Raw genomic sequence first — 16157 nt, 5'->3', positions numbered from 1 at the left:
TCCTAGACCCGCCCTGGTCCCACCTTTTCTGGCTCATCTGCACAGCGGCGCGGTGGCTGCCGGAAGCAATTCCGCAGTGGTTGCCGGGATCGCGGTGATGTGGCCCCCCCGCCCATTCCCCCCTCCCCGTCCCAGGATGTCGGAAGAAACCCGACAGAGCAGATTGGCCGCGGCCAAGAAAAAGGTAAAACATGCCGGGTCGCGACTCCCTGACTCAGCCCGAGGCTCCTCCGACAGCCGGGCCGTGGCCAGAGTCTGTGCTGCCCCTGAGACGCTCAGGGCGAGTCCCTCGGCGCCCCTCGGCGCCCCCTGCAAAGTCTTCTCAGCCAGTCCCGCCCCCCACCCCCACCCCCGGCAGCCCAGCCCCCGCCCTCGCCCGTCGCTCCCGGGTGACTTTGAATCGGTGACCCCCGGGGCTCCCTGCCTTCCAGGCTCGGCCCTCGCCTCCTGCAGTCCAGAACCGGACCTCCTGGGCTCTCGGGGCTCCCGGTCTCCAAGGACCTCGGTCCTGGCCCTGCGCTCCCCTCCCCCACCGCGGAGCGGAGGCACGGGCGTCGGTAGGGAGGAGTGGAATGCAGTTACGTCACAATCCCTCTTGGAACTGTCATTACCGTCGGGAGCCCGGTGTTTGATCTTACCACCCAGTCCCCGTTTTCACCCCCTTTCCGGTTTCTTTGGTCGCGGCACAAATTTACAGCCTAAAGGGGACCCGGGACTATGGGACCTAGTTCGGAGGTGTATCAGTCTCCCTTAACTCTAGACTGTACCCCATCCTTAGACACTGACAGCCAAAAAAGCCTGCACGTTAGCAGTGATCTCAAACGTTGACACCTCTGGGTGACAAGAGGAGAATGTGTTCTATTTGGTTTTCTCCCAGGTTCCTACTCCCCAGACTCAAATGTTTAATCTGTGTTCTCTACCTCACATTTAATTCCTTCTGATTCTGGGACTAGAGTGCCCCTCAGTCAGTGCTCTTTGGAGTGACATCTGCCTATCCTCTGTGGAACTGATCCCCAGGAGACCAAACTTCACAGCTGGGAATCTTCCCCAAATCATCTCGACATGGGGTGCTCTGAGTGCCACAGGATAAATGTGGGACTGAAGCATGGGTTTTGCTTCATTCTTTTGAGAGGGAAAAACCTTTTATATTAATGTACTTAGGATGACATGTGCATAGTTTGTAAGATTATAATAGACTTCTTTCTGCATGGGCTGTCCTCCTCCTCTTATGTTCCCAGATTCACGAGGGATGTACCTTCACTGCCTTCTGCCCTCAGAATGTATTTGATGTAAAAATTTGAGAAGTACTTGTTTGCACCTCTAACAGATATGTAAGAAAGGAATCTGATGTCTAATTACTTAAATGTTCACTTTTCTACCTCTTCTGGTTTTGTTCCCTGGCAGCTGCTGATTCGTGGCATAACCCTAGAACTCAGAGTCAGAAGACTGAGTTTAAATTTCATTGTTGCCTTTTTTTTTTTCAAAGCCACGTTATCAGTGCTTTTCTTCAGATATTAAGTGAGAATTACAACAATTTGTAGGCTTGCTGGTGGCATTAAGTCAGATGGTGATTATAAGAGTATTTTGAAAATTGTCAAGTGGACCATGAATATAGGGGCTTATAGTTCTCATGAATTTCATGCTTTTCCTTTCTGCAGCTGAGGGAATATCAGCAGAAGAACAGCTCTGGTGTTTCTGCAGGAGCTAAGAAGAAAAAGAAGGCTAAATATGGCAGTAGCCCTGAGACCACCACTTCTGGTGGCTGTCACTCGCCTGAGGATGTGAGTCTGGGCTGGCCAGGCTTCTGGGGATAGGCGTGCTCAAGGGGTAGTGGAGGGTAGTGGTTAAAATTGTGGAAGAAGTGTAGGTACAGGTTTGAATCCTACCTCACCCTCTGCTAGGGTTCTGATTTTGGGCAAATTTTTAAGCTCTTTGGGTCTCTGTTTCTATATCGGTATCAAGGTAATACTGTTTTACACTTAGGAAGTTTAAATGAGATTATTGTTTTATTTATATTAGTCCCTTAGTACAGGGCCTACTGCAGGGTAAACATTCAGTAAAGGGTAGTTGCTGTTTGACTTACTGATCTGGTGATTTTCCTCATCTCCAACATCAAGGGGAAGCCAGGCAATGAAAAAGGCCATTTGCCATCATGCTTCCTGTAGGAAGCACCAAAAGAGCCCCAGGGTGTGGTAAGCAGAGCCCCAGGCTCTTGGGTTAGGAGATGATCAGAGTTTTGAGTCCATCTTTGCCACCAGTTTGCTGGGCGACCTCAGGACAATCACTTCCTCCCCTGGCCCTCAGTCTTCTCATCTGTAAGATGATATTGTTGGATCAGATCAGTATCTTTCAAACTTATCTTTTAGCTGGAACCCCCTTTGTTCAGGTGAACCCTTACTTGGGAGTCTGGTTTTTTAAATGGAGATGGGGTTCTGGAACCCTGCTGGGTTCATCCCCAGCACCCTGGGCCTGAGGGAGAAGGTCTAATTGAGCGAATTAAGAAAAGAGCTGCATTGGTCGGTTGACTACACTCTGTGGCTGCCTCACTCAGGGGACCTTTCCATCTCTTTGTTTATATCGCTTTCTGCCCCAGGCAAGGGAGCAAGTGGCTGTTGGGACAGCCCAGGCCAAGATATTGATCCCTTCTCTCTCTTCTTCAGCATTCCATCTCCCCGAACCCGTCTCTTCCTTCCTTCCTTGACTCCCGTGCCTTTCTCTAAGCCACTTTCTCTTTCTCCCCCCTGCCCTTGTTTTCCTTTTTCGCCTCCTGTAGATTCAGGACATTCTGAAGGTGCTGGTGTCCGACCTTAACCGCTCCAATGGGGTAGCGTTCCCCCCATTGGACAAGTGGAAGGTGAGGCAGTGCCGAGAGCCCTCTCTGGCTTGCTCTCTCCCAGCGGTGCATGCCCCTGAGGCTTCTCTGGTTTGGGGGATACTTCACCTCGGGCTTACTTTATGTTGCTGTCATTAACCCTCAGCCTGCTCATGTCTGCTTTTTCACCTGCTTGGTTGATTGGGTTTTTTTTTTTTTTTCCTTCCCTCACATCTTTTATCATCTTGGAGAAGGTGAGACACACCTTGAAGGTTAAGGTAATTTGGGAATAGTTTCCAGAGCAGGTGTGTGGGATTTGGGCTTTTTGAACCTCAAGTTGGAATGCCCAGTGTTGTATCAGACTAGGAGGGATTAAATAAAAGCAGACCTGTGGGTCTTGCCCTTTGGGCACCTGTCCCCCACAGAGAGACCAGATAGCAGTTTGTGATGTTTTGAGTTGATTTATCCATTTTGGTTTGAGAGTAGGTAATATAGGGCTTAGAGAAAGGGAGTTTACGTTATAGTTACACGGAATAAGTTTGTTTTTTTCAGAGGAACTACCTGTAAAGCACGTGGGGTTAACCCAGCAGCTCAGTGAGCTGGACCCTTTTTCCCTGCTCTTTGAAAAACCATCTGGGCTCTTGACTGGATTCAGTGGGCCCTTGATTGCAGAGGCACTTTGCTAGGTGCTGGAGAAAACAGGTGAGCTAGGTAGAATGTACACTGGATGCAAGGTAGAATGTGATCACATTCCACTTAGCCGCTGGGGAGGTTGGTTCTAAAGAGACCCCAGGCTGGGGGCGGGGGTGGGGTGCTATTTGAGGCTGTTTGAAGATGAGAGGTGGGTAACATTCCCATGGAGAGTGGGGGAAATGGGAGTCCCAGGCTGAGGGCATGGTGCAGGTATCAGCTAAGATTATGAAACCTTCCACAGAGGCAGAGAGCCAGGCTGGGAGAGGAACCTCCAGATGTGATACTGGCCCCTCCTTGGGGGACACCTGCCAGGCCAGAGGAGTGGGGTTGAAACAGGGCCAGGTCCTGCTGGAGATGGGCATGGGGAGAGGGCTGGGAGTAGGCGCTGTTGGTTACCTGGGGTTAGGAGCCTTTCAGTCATCAGGACCGCTCACAGCCCGCTGGTCAGGTCTGTCCAGGTGCTGTGACTCACCTTGATGGCTCAGCGGGGACGCCGCGCAGCACCGGGCGGGGAGTGCTGACTTAGAGGAGTCCTGAAGCCAGCTTTGCCCCAGGTTCTGAGACTCTGTGCCTGCATCTCTATCTTCTGGAAATGAAGATCCACATCCCCATATTCCCTTCTTGTTGTTTTGAAGTCCTCTCTATATTAATAACTGTTTCCCCCTTGAGTTTTCTATTCCAGGGATGTGGGCCTGTGATCACAGTGTCATGGGTGGAGCTGATGGCATTTCCAGAAATGGGGAATAATGGAGAAGTTAAGATAAATTTTTAATGGACTGGGACATTTGAAGGGAGTGGGCAATGGCTTTTTAAAACCCCATACTTAGCTACAAGACTTAAAATTATGAAATAATTGAGTTGCTCACAAAATAGTCATGTGTATTTAAGTAAGTCCTCTGAAAATACTTTCCCCCCCCCCTGAGCTTTCTTGTATCTAATGCTAGGGATCAGTGGGAATCTAAGGTGCCAGGAAGGACTCGGAGCTTGCCAGGACCCGTGGCTAGGAGTGCCCACCTCCCCCAGAGTCTCATGACAGGCCAGCTGCTGAACCCCTGCTCTTACCTATTAGATTTCTGTTGTGCAGGTTGGCAAGGCAATGCCAGGTTCTGGGGCCAAAGGTCACAGCATGGGCAGCAAACGTGAACAACTTCATTCAGGCTCAGCTACTCAGGCTCTGTGGCGCTTGTTCTAAGGAAGGCAGTAATTTGGGTGCTCAGAGGCGAGGGTTGAGGGGTCTAGAGAGCAGGTGGCCCTTTCCCCCAAGAGGTGCAGCCTCTTCCTCTCAGACCCAGCTTTGTGGGGCCAGGCCCTGGCTCCCTGCAGCTCTTCCCTCGCCAGGCTTCAGCTTGTGAGCCACCCTCCCCATGTCTGCCCATCTGCCTGTTGGCCATTAGGTCTCTAGAGCTAGAGGTCTAGACTGAGTGCCAGGCCCGAGTATGGAGACAGGCAGGGTGGGCTCTGGTTAAGCAAGTAGGTCCAGTGGGGGAACGGGGAGTGGCTTCTCCATGGTTCCCAGTCCTCGGTCCTAGGATTCTTCTCCATGGCGCTGAGAGTCAAAGGGTAGACATCTTACCTCTGGTTCCTCCAGTTGTTTCTTGGTTGGGTAGGTGTTTTGGAGCTCGGAGGTTGGGGTGTGGGAAGTGGCCATGGTTTTCTTTTTGCCACCAGGAGCAGGGTGGCTTCTTTCCCAGAAAGGTCTGAGTCGGGCAAACACAGCCGGCGGTTGGGGGGAAGCCGATGGAAGGAAAGAGGGGAAGGAGGCCAAGGGCTCCGCTGTCATCCCCAACATGCAGCCAGGGCTCCGGGCGAGGGTCCTTCTGAGGCACAGACTGGCTTTCTAGAAGGACAGTGTCTGACTTCTCTATGACTTGGTGCACCTTCCTTCCACCCGCTGTGGCTGCCTCAAGTCAGAACCGAGGACTGTCTTTTGCTGAGCTCCAGGCAGAATGAGGCCCCGTGTTCACGAAGGATGCCATGTAGTCCCTGCTTTGAGTGTTGGCCGTCTGGCAGGCTGCAGAGTGGCCCAAGGCCTGGGCCACCAGGGCCACACCCCAGAGTGGCTCCTAGCATGAGACTGTCACTGACTGCGGCAACGCCCATCCTACCCGCTGTGCACCCCTGCACCCATGGCAGAGAGGCACATTCTTCCCTGCACGGTCGCCTAACCGCCTGCTCTGTTCTGTGACAGGCGCCCAAAGACCTCACCACTCCTGCTTTACCAACTGCTGGTGACTCCATACCACCTGGCGATGTCCCCTCCCCCAGTGCTAGTCTCCCTTGTGTTACTAGCATGGCGTCAACCCAGGTTGGTGCCTCCTTGTGCCCGTGCCTCACTATATGCTCTCCCCGCTCCTCCTTCCCAGAGGGCTGTGCTTACTGTGGATCCTCGTCCCCTCTCTGCAGGTAGCTTGGTTCCAAGAGCCACATGCACTTCCCAAGGACTGGGATGGGGGTGGGGGGCGGTGCAAGACCAGATTTTTTTTGCCTTAAGGTTCGGGAAGATGGAAAGTTGTAATGAGCTTGGCTCACTCACCTCTGGGTGGTTCTTACTGGAAACAAATGACCACCTTGTGTGTTTCTTCCCAAACAGAACTATGATGCTGAAAACGGTCCTTCTCTAATGGACGAATGCAAGTGAGTATCTCCCGTGGGGCAGCAGTCCCTAGGCTGAGGGACTTGGTGAGCCCCTCCTCTCCATCCAGCCCCCTGCACTGATGATGCCTGTGCTCATTTCCAGGTCTTTTTCATCTACCGAGAGCCTGCGACAGCTTTCTCAGCAGCTCAACGGTCTTGTGTCGGAGGTACCCCAGAAACCATAGGCCACAGGAGGGTAGTGGGGAAGGAAAATACGATAGAAAGTGAGGTAGAGATTCCCAAGAGGGAGGGAAGCTCTGGGGACCAGCTAGCTCGCTCGGTGGGTAATGTTCCACTGGTCACATCCTCTCTGGAGCTCCAGAGGCGGTGGTTGGATGGTGAGATTGGCTACCTCATTTTATCCTGCTGCAGAAAGCACAGGCTGAGAACTGATGGGGAGGGCTGGGGAGGGAGAGGGAAGAACCAGGAGGAGCTGCCACAAGGGGTTATGGGAGGAGGGAGCCAGTTGGTGGGGAAGACAGGGAGTCAGAGGCTTCAGCGTTGGGGGTCAGAGAGCATCTCCATGTGAGCCCTTTCATCTCTCCTAGTCCACATCCTACATCAATGGGGAGGGCCTAGCATCTTCTGTTAACATAAAGGACCTGGAGGTAAGTGGGCCTGGACCCAGGCCCTCCACCTCCTCCCACAGCGGGGTCCAGCCAGGACAGCCCAGCAGCCCCCAGCCCTAATGATCGCTCTCTCTACTTTCCCTCACCCCTCCTCCGACTCCTCCTCCTCTCTGCATGCGCCTCAGAGCCGGTACCAAGAGCTAGCGGTAGCCCTGGAGTCCAGCAATCTAACAAACAAACAACTCAGTAGCAAGATAGAGGAATTGGTAAGAGTCCAGTGGGGTTCCCTGATTCTATGCTGCTCCAGTTTCCCCTTGGGGCTCTGAAGAAAGGGGCTGGGGGCCCCGGTGCCAAGGGAGATAGGGGTGCCGGGGGGCTAGGTCTCAGCTGGAGGGACCCTGTGCCTGAAGCATGCGGCATGGCTTTTTCTGTGGCTGCCCTCTTTGCCGCCTCTCCACTCTCCAGACGCCCCTGCTTGAGTCTTCTCCCCACTTGCCCTGGGCCTGTTGCCTCTAGAGGGTGCACCAGCTTGATTGATGTGTTCCGGCCCTGACTCAGCCCCTCGTTTGCTCTGTCTTTAATCTTGGTCAGTCACCTCTCCTGGGCTTCAGTTTCTAAGGAGGTAGAATTACAGGGTGTCCAAGATCCCTGTTGGCAACAGAAAGCCAAGATCTTAAAGGTCCTGTTCATTCCTACATCACTGCTATTAAGAGCAGAACTTGGCCTGTAGTATGTGCTCAGCAAATACTGAGTGAATGCACTCTTCCAAACCACCAGCTGCCGGAAGGGCAGTCTTTGCCTTCTCAGGCTCCATGTCTAGAGGTGTGACATTGTTCTCTCCCGGGCATCTGGGTTCACACTCTCCCTTCTGTAGCTGTGAGCAAAACCACCCAAGACCCAGTGTCTCTCCTTGGAAGCCTGAGGAGCGTTTATCTGTTCATGTCCCCGCGAACTTTCCCTTTAAGACCCATTCCTGTCCCCTGCATATTCCTCCCCCTCAGTCTGGGGAGCACAGTCTCAGTCACCTTCCTCTGACTCTCTCCACAGAAACAGCAGAACCAAGACACACTGGATCAACTAGAAAAAGTAATGTGATGTCCTTGTCTCCTTGTTCCATGGCTGATGGGGAGGATTCATGTGGCGAGGCCCGTTCTTGTCTTGCCTGCTCCCAGCCTGGAGCAGTAAAGGGGTCTCTCCTCTCCCCTCTTTTTAGCCCCTTCGCCCATTATCTGGTCTCATGAGTGGGCCTGTCCTGAGCCAGTGGTGGCCTCCTGGGGGCATGTCCTTTGCTGTGTCATCTTTGCCTCCTCCCAGGAAGAAATGTTCCTTCTCTCTCTCCAGGAGAAGAAGGAGTGTGAGCAAAAGCGTGCGAAGGAGCAAGGGGCTCTGAGAGAGCAGCTGCAGGTGAGCGGGCCGTGCGGGGCTCTGCGTGCCGCTGGGAGACGTTCCTTTTCCGACTCTTCAGCCTTTGTCTGACTTTTCTCCCGCAGGTTCATATCCAGACTATAGGGATTCTCGTGTCCGAGAAGACTGAACTACAGACAGCCCTGGCCCATACCCAGCAGGCCGCCCGGCAGAAAGCAGGTGGGGGCCAGACGCCCTTTCATCCCCAAGCCAGGCGCCCAGGCAGGCCTTTGGTGGGATTCCTTCTTGGGGCCCCACTTTGAACTGTGTCATTCCAGGGGAGTCAGAAGATCTCGCCAGTCGCCTGCAGTCTTCCCGCCAGCGCGTGGGGGAGCTGGAGCGGACACTGTCTGCCGTGTCTAGGCAGCAGAAGCAGGCAGACAGGGTGAGGCCAGCAGAGTGCCCTCTCCCGGAGGCTCCGCCTCCCCCAAGGGAGTGAACTCAGAGACCCCTCTGCGGGGTAGAGCATCCTGCCCCCCGGAAGGCAGCAAGGGCCATGTCCCACTGCTTTCAAGTTGCATGGGTGCTGGAAGCGACCTGGGGACGAGTTGGTTGCCATGGGTGTGTGGCTGGGAGGCTGATGTCCAGAGGGAGCACTGGATGCAGGGCCTGTGGCCTGAGTCCCAGCCCTGCCCTCCCCTGGCTGTGGGCCTCGGCTGAGTGCTACGAATTTGGGCTGCGAAGGCATAAAATGAGCATAGTATGTTTTATGTGTTACCACTTGTGTAGAAAGTGGGAACAAGTGTGTGTGTGTGTGATACTGTGTGTCTGACAGGATTCACAACCCAGGGAGAGGAGCAGGGTGGCTGGGAGACAGGTCTCCTCTGTACCTTCTGAGTTTGGGACTGTGAATGTCATCTTTTCACAAAATGAGCAAAAGGTCACAATACAAATTTCACTTCCCCCCTCCCAGGGTGTCCCTACCCCAGGGAGAAAATGTGGCTAAAGAATCAGATCTGGTTGTTCAATCCCAACTCTGATTAAGTGGTTTTAGGCAAGTGCCTTAAACTCTAATACTCCTTGTTCATTGGTCAAATGGAAATAATAACAGTGACTGACTCTCTCAGATGCTGGTAGTGAGGATTACATAGGGCTGGTAGCAGTGCCTGGGAAAGTGCTCAGTAAAGTTTTACAAGTGATGGTGACGGCAGTAATAGTGATGGCAGTGTTCTCTGCCATCTCTGGGCCTCCAGTAGGCAGCTGTGAACTAGATTGCCCTGCCTGTCTCTTCCACCCTTCCTGAGTTCTAACTTGTTAAAAGCAGATGAGAGCATGGGCTTGGAAATACTTAGGACCAATGGGAAGTGGGACCCAGAGGGACAGTGGTGTGTGGGGTGGTTAACCCTTGCTCCTGTTAGTCTGCCAGCTGCATCTTCTCCCTGCCCGGCCCTGACATCGCCTTTCTGTATTTGCAGTACAACAAAGAATTAACCAAAGCCCGGGATGCCCTCAAGCTGGAGTTGTACAAGAACAAGTAGGCTGGGGAAGGTTGGGGGAGGGCTGGGGCCCGGGAAATGGGAGGGGTACAAGTGAGCGTGGCGAGGAGCCTGTGCAGGTTCAGACACGTGCAGGGCCAGGCTCTGGTTGTGCCATCAACTCCTGCTGGGGCCTCAGGCAACTTGTGTCCTCCCTCTGGCCTGCCACCTGTGACATTTGATCCTGGGATCCCTTCCTGCAGCACCGTGGGTGGTTCTGTGGTGAGGGTATAGGTTGATCAGCAGTCCCCTCTGTGTGTGATTCATGCCTTTCTCCTTTGCCTCTGGCGATAGCAAAAACAATGAGGACCTGAAGCAGCAGAACTCAGAACTGGAGGAGAAGCTTCAGGTCGTGGTGTCAGAGAAGGCGGCTGCGCAGCTCGGGATGGAGGAGCTGCAGGAGAAGCTGGAGATGTCAGAGCTCCTGCTGCAGCAGGTGAGGGGCTGGGCCAGTGAGTCTGGGCCCCCTCCATCTGGGCCCAGGCCCTCCAGGGAGCACTGTGGTGGCCTCCAGCCAGGAGCTTGGACATTTGGATCCTTGTTCTGGTCTTGCCGTGGGATCCTCAAGAGATTGATACAAGTCTACAGATTGGGGCCCTTTCCCAGGCCTATGGAATCAGAATCTCAGAGATAGAACTTCTTCATTTTTACTTTTTAAAGTCCTGGTTGTAAACAGATGATAGTTATAAAGCTAGCCCATGAGTTGTTTACTTCCTCTTGGGGGCCACGCCACTGGGTAGTCAGGATGCCTGGGTCCAAGAGCCTCTTCTCTTCCGGGTCCCTTCGCACTGCCTCGTGTTACTCCTTTCCACTGGGGTCACCGTAGGAAAAGTTTCTTTCCCGGGAACGACCTCCAGATATTTCAGAAGGTGGCGTGTGTGGGTTTCCCTGTCCTGCCTAAGATCTGTTCTGAGCTAAACAGCCCTAGCTCCTTCAGCTATTTCTCATGCAGCCTGTCACCCCAAGACAGCTGTTATGTACATTCATTAAATGTTTGCATGTGTGTAGAAAAGGGTCTGGAAGGATGCACACCAGATTGGTGGGATTGGGGAGCTAGAGGAAAGGTTGGGAGGCCTTTGAACACTTGCTGTTTGAATTTACAATGAGTGTTTAGTAAAAATAAAGCCTGTGGACATGGTATTAACAATACGAGGCTCAAACTCTCTATAGCTCCTGAGTTGTGCACGGATCCTAGCCCACATGTGTTTGTGGGGCACTCCGTGCAGCAGCCTGGGCTCCCCAGATCTAACCTTCTTCTTTCTCACCATCCAGTTTTCTAATCAACCTGAAACTCCTGATAGCAACCAGCAGTTACAGCAGGCCCTGGAAGAGCGGGCACAGCTGGAAACACATGTGGGGCAGGTGAGGCTCTGCAGAGGGAGGGCCGTGGAAGGAGCATGACCCCAGGTGACCAAGAGTGGTGAGGTCCAGTGACAGCCTCTGCTAACTTCTGTACCCATTCTTGCAGCTGAAGGACTTGCTGCAGCAACTGCAGATGGAAAGAGACCAGTACATAGAGAATCTGAAAGAGGAGGGTGCCGTTTGGCAGCAGAGGATGCAGCAGATGTCAGAGCAGGTAAGACGCGACCTTGGGCCCTTACCTTAGGTAGGTCACTTGATCTTTCTGGGCATCTGCAAAATGGAATTCATAACCCTTGCTGGGTGCAGCCAGAGGTGGGTGTGTGTAGGTGGGAGGCAGAGCGGGGTGGTCACCTGGCCGTACCTCCATCCCCTCCCTCCACATGCTCCTCCCTGTCTGCTTGGTCAGATGAACAAGTTGAGGGAGGAGAAGGAGCACAGAACGAGTCAGGTGCAGGAACTGGAGGCCAGCCTGGCCGAACTGAGGAGCCAGATAGGTAAGCGGGGGCTGGAATGGCCTGGAAGCAGGCCTGATGTCAGGGGGCTGTTGAGGGGGGCTTTGAATGCCCCAGGGAGGTGGGTGGATGGAAGAGCTCTGTGGCTAAGGGAAAAAGGGCTGTACCAGGGATTGGCAAGTCTTGGGTAGGGTGCCCACTGTCAGCGACTCAGAGTTGTCTCGTGGAAGAATGAAAAGGACTTTGTTTGAAAGTATCCTGTAAGATTGGGCATCGAATGAGTGTGAGGAATTATTAGCCAGGAAGCCAAGATTTGGGGTGCGGAGGCTGAGTTAGAAGCAATGGACCAAGAAGGGGGTTTTCCGCGACTACAGGGGAGAGAGGCCCTTACTCTGTGCTCCCCTTCTCAGCTGTTCCCCTGGCCCCAGAGCCCCCAGCAGGGCCCTCAGAGGTGGAACAGCAGCTGCAAGTGGAGGCCAAGAAGTTAAAGGAGGAACTGGAGAGCCTGGCAGAGCGGCTGCGGGCTCAGGTGCAAGACAACGACGGTTTGAGCCGCCTGAATCGAGAGCAGGAGCAGCGGCTGCTGGAGCTCGAGCGGGCAGCCGAGTGCTGGGGGGAGCAGGCGGAGGAGCGCAGGCAGATCCTGGAGAGCATGCACAGCGACCGCACCACCATCAGCCGCGCGCTCGCCCAGAACCGCGAGCTCAAGGAGCAGCTGGCCGAGCTGCAGAACGGCTTCGTCAGGCTGGTGCGCAGCCCAGCTTGGCTGGCTTGCCCTCATCCCTGGCTGAGTCCTCTGGTGCAGGGCAAGACAGTTATTAGCCCCCCTGGGCCTTTGTTTTCCCACCTGTAAAATGGGGTGGTACAGACCTGCCATGAAATGGGGCCAATGAAGGCAGCCTGTGAACCAGAGAACCTGGCGCAGATGAATGTTGGGGAAGGGGGTGGGTTTTCCTGCCTGCCTCCACCCTCCCCTGAGCTCTGGGAGGCGGACACCCAGTTCTGGGGTCTCCAGCCACATTGCGTAGCCGCCGATTGCTTTCCTCTGTCCAGACCAATGAGAACATGGAGATTACGAGTGCACTGCAGGCGGAGCAGCATGTCAAAAAGGAGCTGGCCAAGAAGCTGGGCCAGCTGCAGGAGAAGCTGGGGGAGCTGAAGGAGACGGTGAGCCCTGCCCAGGTGGAGAAGGGCTAGGAGACAGACGCTCGCCTCGGGGGACCGAGGTGCGCAGCTAGGGCAGAGGTAGCTCCCGCCAGGGGACACGCGTGACCCCAGACGCAGGGTCCTTCAGAGCCTGTGAGTACGTGCTGCCCCCAGCTCTCTGACTTTAAGAGGTGGCCAGCCCTGGCCCCAGACGCCATCATCTCCACTAGAGGCGTCAAGCCCCTAATTGGAGGGAGAGAGACGGTGTGTGATAGCCGACTCTGGATTTAGCTCTGGGTTCTGACCTCAGCTTCCCTGGCCACTATTCACCTTTCATCTCTGAGCCTCGTGTTCTTAACTTAGAAAGGAGATAAGCATTTTCCTCATAAGAGGTGTTGAGGATTAAAGGAGACTTATGCATGTAAAGTATTAGGCATTTGGTGTCCATTTAACAGGTGTTGGTTGGCACTCTCTGTTTTTCTTAGGTTGTTAGGAGATGTGAGGCTGAGTAAAGGAGGCATGGTACTCTGGGCAAGGGAGGCAGTCACATAGGCCCTGGGGTGAAGAGGCCAGGGGCCTGGGCAGGCAGCAGAGCCCCGCAGGGCGAGGAGTCTGTTGCACCTCCCTGCCGCTCTGTGGGCTTGGAGTCTGGGATTCAGCCGCCACGTGCCCTCACTTACAGGGTCTTCCTGCAGGTGGAGCTGAAGAGCCAAGAGGCTCAGAGTCTCCAGGAGCAGCGGGACCAGTATGCAAGCCACCTGCAGCAGTGTGCGGTCACCTGCCAGCAGCACGTGGCTGCCTACCAGCAGCTGGCCTCCGAGAAGGAGGGGCTGCACAAGCAGGTCCTGCTGCACACCCAGCTTTTGGACCAGCTGCAGCACCAGGAAGTTCAGGGCAAGGTGGCGGTTGAGATGGCCCGCCAAGAGTTGCAGGAGACCCAGGTGAGGAAGTCAGTGCTGGGCCCCTGCCTGGGAGACCTGCAACCTGTGTCCCTTTCCCACTCTTTTCTTGGCCCCTTAGGAGCGCCTGGAAGCTGCCAACCAGCAGAACCAGCAGCTGCAGGCCCAACTGAGCCTCTTGGCTATGCCTGGGGAAGGTAAATGGGACTGACCAGAGGGAGAGGGCAGAGCCAAGGAGTGGGGGGACTTGGGGCAGCACAGAATTGAGTTTAGAATGGCGAACCCTTTTCCTGTGGGGACTGGCTGGCCCAGGGCTGCACAGGGAGGCAGGGCAGAGCTGGGCCCCAGGCTTTCTTCCGGGGCCACTCCACTGCCTTTGTTACTGTCTGAGGCTCTCTGGCTGCCCCTGACAGGAGAGGGACTGGACAGTGAGGACGAGGAGGCTCCCCGGCCAAAGCTGAGCCTGCCGGAGGACCTAGATGGCCGAGAGGCCATGGTGAGCTGACGTCCCTGCCCCTTCCTCGTCCCACCCACCTGCCCCACTCCTTGTCCCTCCCAGATGTCTTTCTAATCTCTTCGTTTCCCTCCCTCTGACTTCTCTTGACCCCCAACCTCCCCTCGGAGCTGGTGGTGAGGCACCATGCCTGCCTTGAACCACGGGTGCCCACTGAGGTCCCGAGAGAGGGAGCTCTTCTCTGCCCGCTCCCCCCGTCCTGAGGATTTGCCCACCAGTACACGTATGCATCTCTTGCGCACAGGTGGCATTTTTTAACTCAGCTTTGGCCAGTGCTGAGGAAGAACAGGTGTGGCTGCGCCGGCAGCTGAAGGCGCAGAAGCAGCAGTGCCAACGCTTGGCTCACCTGGTGGCTCCTACTCAGCACGAGCGGGACAGGGAGGCCCCAGCCCCTGGGAGCGGGGGCGACAGTGTGCCTGCAGAGACTCACCAGGCCCTCCAGCTGGCCATGGACAAGCTGCAGGTGAGCAAGCCTCCCTTGACGTGGCTCAGGAAGGGTTGGGGTGGCCAGGGCAGGTCATTGCGGAGCCCCACCCCTGCGCTTTGGGCTGCAGAGCCGCTTTACAGAGCTCATGCAGGAGAAAGTGGATCTGAAGGAGCGGGTGGAAGAGCTGGAGCACCGCTGCATCCAGCTGTCTGGAGAGACGGACACAATCGGTGAGCTGGCAGGCCGGGTGGCTGGGGGCAGTGCCGAGGATCCCGGGAGCCCGGCTTCTGAGCCCTGGCCCCCTGCCCCTGCCCCTGCCTCCCGCAGGAGAGTACATTGCCCTTTACCAGAATCAGAGGGCAGTGCTGAAGGAGCGGCACCGGGAGAAGGAGGAGTACATCAGCCGGCTGGCTCAGGACAAGGAGGACATGAAGGTAGGGCCCGGATCATCTCGGGGGGCGGGGTCGGGGTCGGGGGCGGAGACGCTGAGGGCCTCCCCCCGCAGGTGAAGCTGCTGGAGCTGCAGGAGCTGGTGCTGCGCCTAGTGGGCGAGCGGAATGAATGGTATGGCAAGTTCCTGGCCGCTACCCAGCACCCGGCTGCTGAGCCCAGTACACCCCCAGCCCCGCAGGAGCTGGGCATGGCCGACAGCCAGGGTGGTGAGTAGAGCTCTTGGGGGGGGCGGGAGGCCGGGCCGGCTGGGGAGAGCCCACACGTCACTCCAGACGTCCGCCTTTTTCTCTGCAAAGACCTCCGGGAGGTGAGCCTCTCCGACAGTGGGGAGCCTGCCCAGGGAGAGGCCCTGCCTGAGCATCCCACCGCACAGCAGATCATACGGCTGCTGCGCGAGATCCAGAACCCCCAGGACCGTGCAGGCTTAGGCAGCAGCCCCTGCATCCCCTTCTTCTATCGGGCCGATGACAACGATGAGGTGAAGATCATGGTGGTCTAAGAGCCTGCTGCCAGCAGGCAGAGCCCGTAGGAATGGGGCGGGGGCTCTGCTCCCACCTTGTCACCCCCCACCATCCTGGCCTCTCTTTCCCAGTCACCCGTTTATCCCTAGACAAGTAAAATAGGACCCCTGAGAAAGGGGTATGCTGAGCACCCTAATGGGGGGAGACAGTTAGGTGCAGACCCCTTGCCACCTTGCTAGGGCTGTCTTATCTCTGGGCTACTAATAGTTCCAGAAGAGCAAAGAGCCAGAGGCTCAGCAAATATAGTTGATTTAGGAGGCTGCCTTTCTCAGGGAGCAGGGGCTCCCCAGTTGGCCTCATCACCCCCACCGAGCAGCCCTCCATGCAGAGGGGCTCAGGCATCCTCTATTCAGAGGCACTTTGGGGCCCAAGTGCCCCCTCTTGCCCAGCTACACAACTGGGCGGCACTCTCACAGGCCTGGGGACAGCTGGGGCAAACCGAGGCCAGTCAAGGGCAGAGCTGGTGGCGGGCTGGGCTCCCCCCCAGTGTACATACTGTATCTGTGTACCATTTTGTATATTTGGGAGTGGGGCAGCCCCCTGTATCATAGTTGAGTTTGGAGGTGGCAAATGAGAAGGGTCTATTAAATATTTGGGGATGGAGAAACTTATTTATTGATAGCATAGAACAGAAGGAGGCGGGGACGGGGTTATGCCTGTGTGATTCGACTCCGGTGTCGCTTTTTATTTCGGAATAAATGGATTTAGCCATATTGCGTGGCCTCGCAGGTAGGTCCGCGTCCACCACTGGGCTTGGGGCCTGAGCTGTGGGCACTGTGCACCAAGCGGGTCCTGC

At 55.6% G+C, this 16157-nt stretch overlaps 1 protein-coding gene across 4 annotated transcripts; it reads left to right on the top strand.

The window, feature by feature from the left end:
• Positions 1–35: 35 nt before the first annotated feature.
• Positions 36–16074, top strand: GOLGA2 (golgin A2). 4 transcript variants are annotated; one of them, XM_036913765.2, is made up of 27 exons: positions 36–184; positions 1659–1781; positions 2774–2854; positions 5694–5810; positions 6096–6139; positions 6243–6306; positions 6688–6747; positions 6894–6974; positions 7756–7794; positions 8050–8112; positions 8199–8292; positions 8391–8497; positions 9528–9586; positions 9882–10023; positions 10860–10949; positions 11056–11163; positions 11356–11443; positions 11812–12149; positions 12455–12568; positions 13243–13488; positions 13568–13643; positions 13860–13942; positions 14205–14423; positions 14515–14617; positions 14715–14821; positions 14893–15046; positions 15137–16074. In XM_036913765.2, exons 1-27 carry the CDS (start codon positions 98–100, stop codon positions 15337–15339), a joined length of 3090 nt encoding a protein of 1029 aa, XP_036769660.2. In that variant the 5' UTR covers positions 36–97; the 3' UTR covers positions 15340–16074. The 4 variants fall into 4 exon arrangements, with proteins under 4 accessions (XP_036769660.2, XP_036769661.2, XP_036769662.2 ...); XM_036913766.2 differs by lacking the exon at positions 2774–2854; XM_036913767.2 differs by lacking the exon at positions 6894–6974.
• The last annotated feature ends 83 nt before the right edge of the window (positions 16075–16157 follow it).

The sequence above is a fragment of the Manis pentadactyla genome, chromosome 3 (assembly GCF_030020395.1).
Source record: "Manis pentadactyla isolate mManPen7 chromosome 3, mManPen7.hap1, whole genome shotgun sequence".
In the NCBI taxonomy this organism is placed as follows: domain Eukaryota; kingdom Metazoa; phylum Chordata; class Mammalia; order Pholidota; family Manidae; genus Manis; species Manis pentadactyla.
Note: the sequence above shows the minus strand (reverse complement) of the source record. Positions and strands in the feature narration are given on the sequence as shown.

Bases quoted from the DNA above. Each gene is read 5' to 3' on its own strand.
- GOLGA2 (XM_036913765.2), top strand. From the start codon at position 98: ATGTGGCCCCCCCGCCCATTCCCCCCTCCCCGTCCCAGGATGTCGGAA. The intron at 6,748-6,893 runs GTAAGTGGGCCT...CATGCGCCTCAG, and splicing joins TTAACATAAAGGACCTGGAG to AGCCGGTACCAAGAGCTAGC. The intron at 12,569-13,242 runs GTGAGCCCTGCC...GTCTTCCTGCAG, and splicing joins TGGGGGAGCTGAAGGAGACG to GTGGAGCTGAAGAGCCAAGA.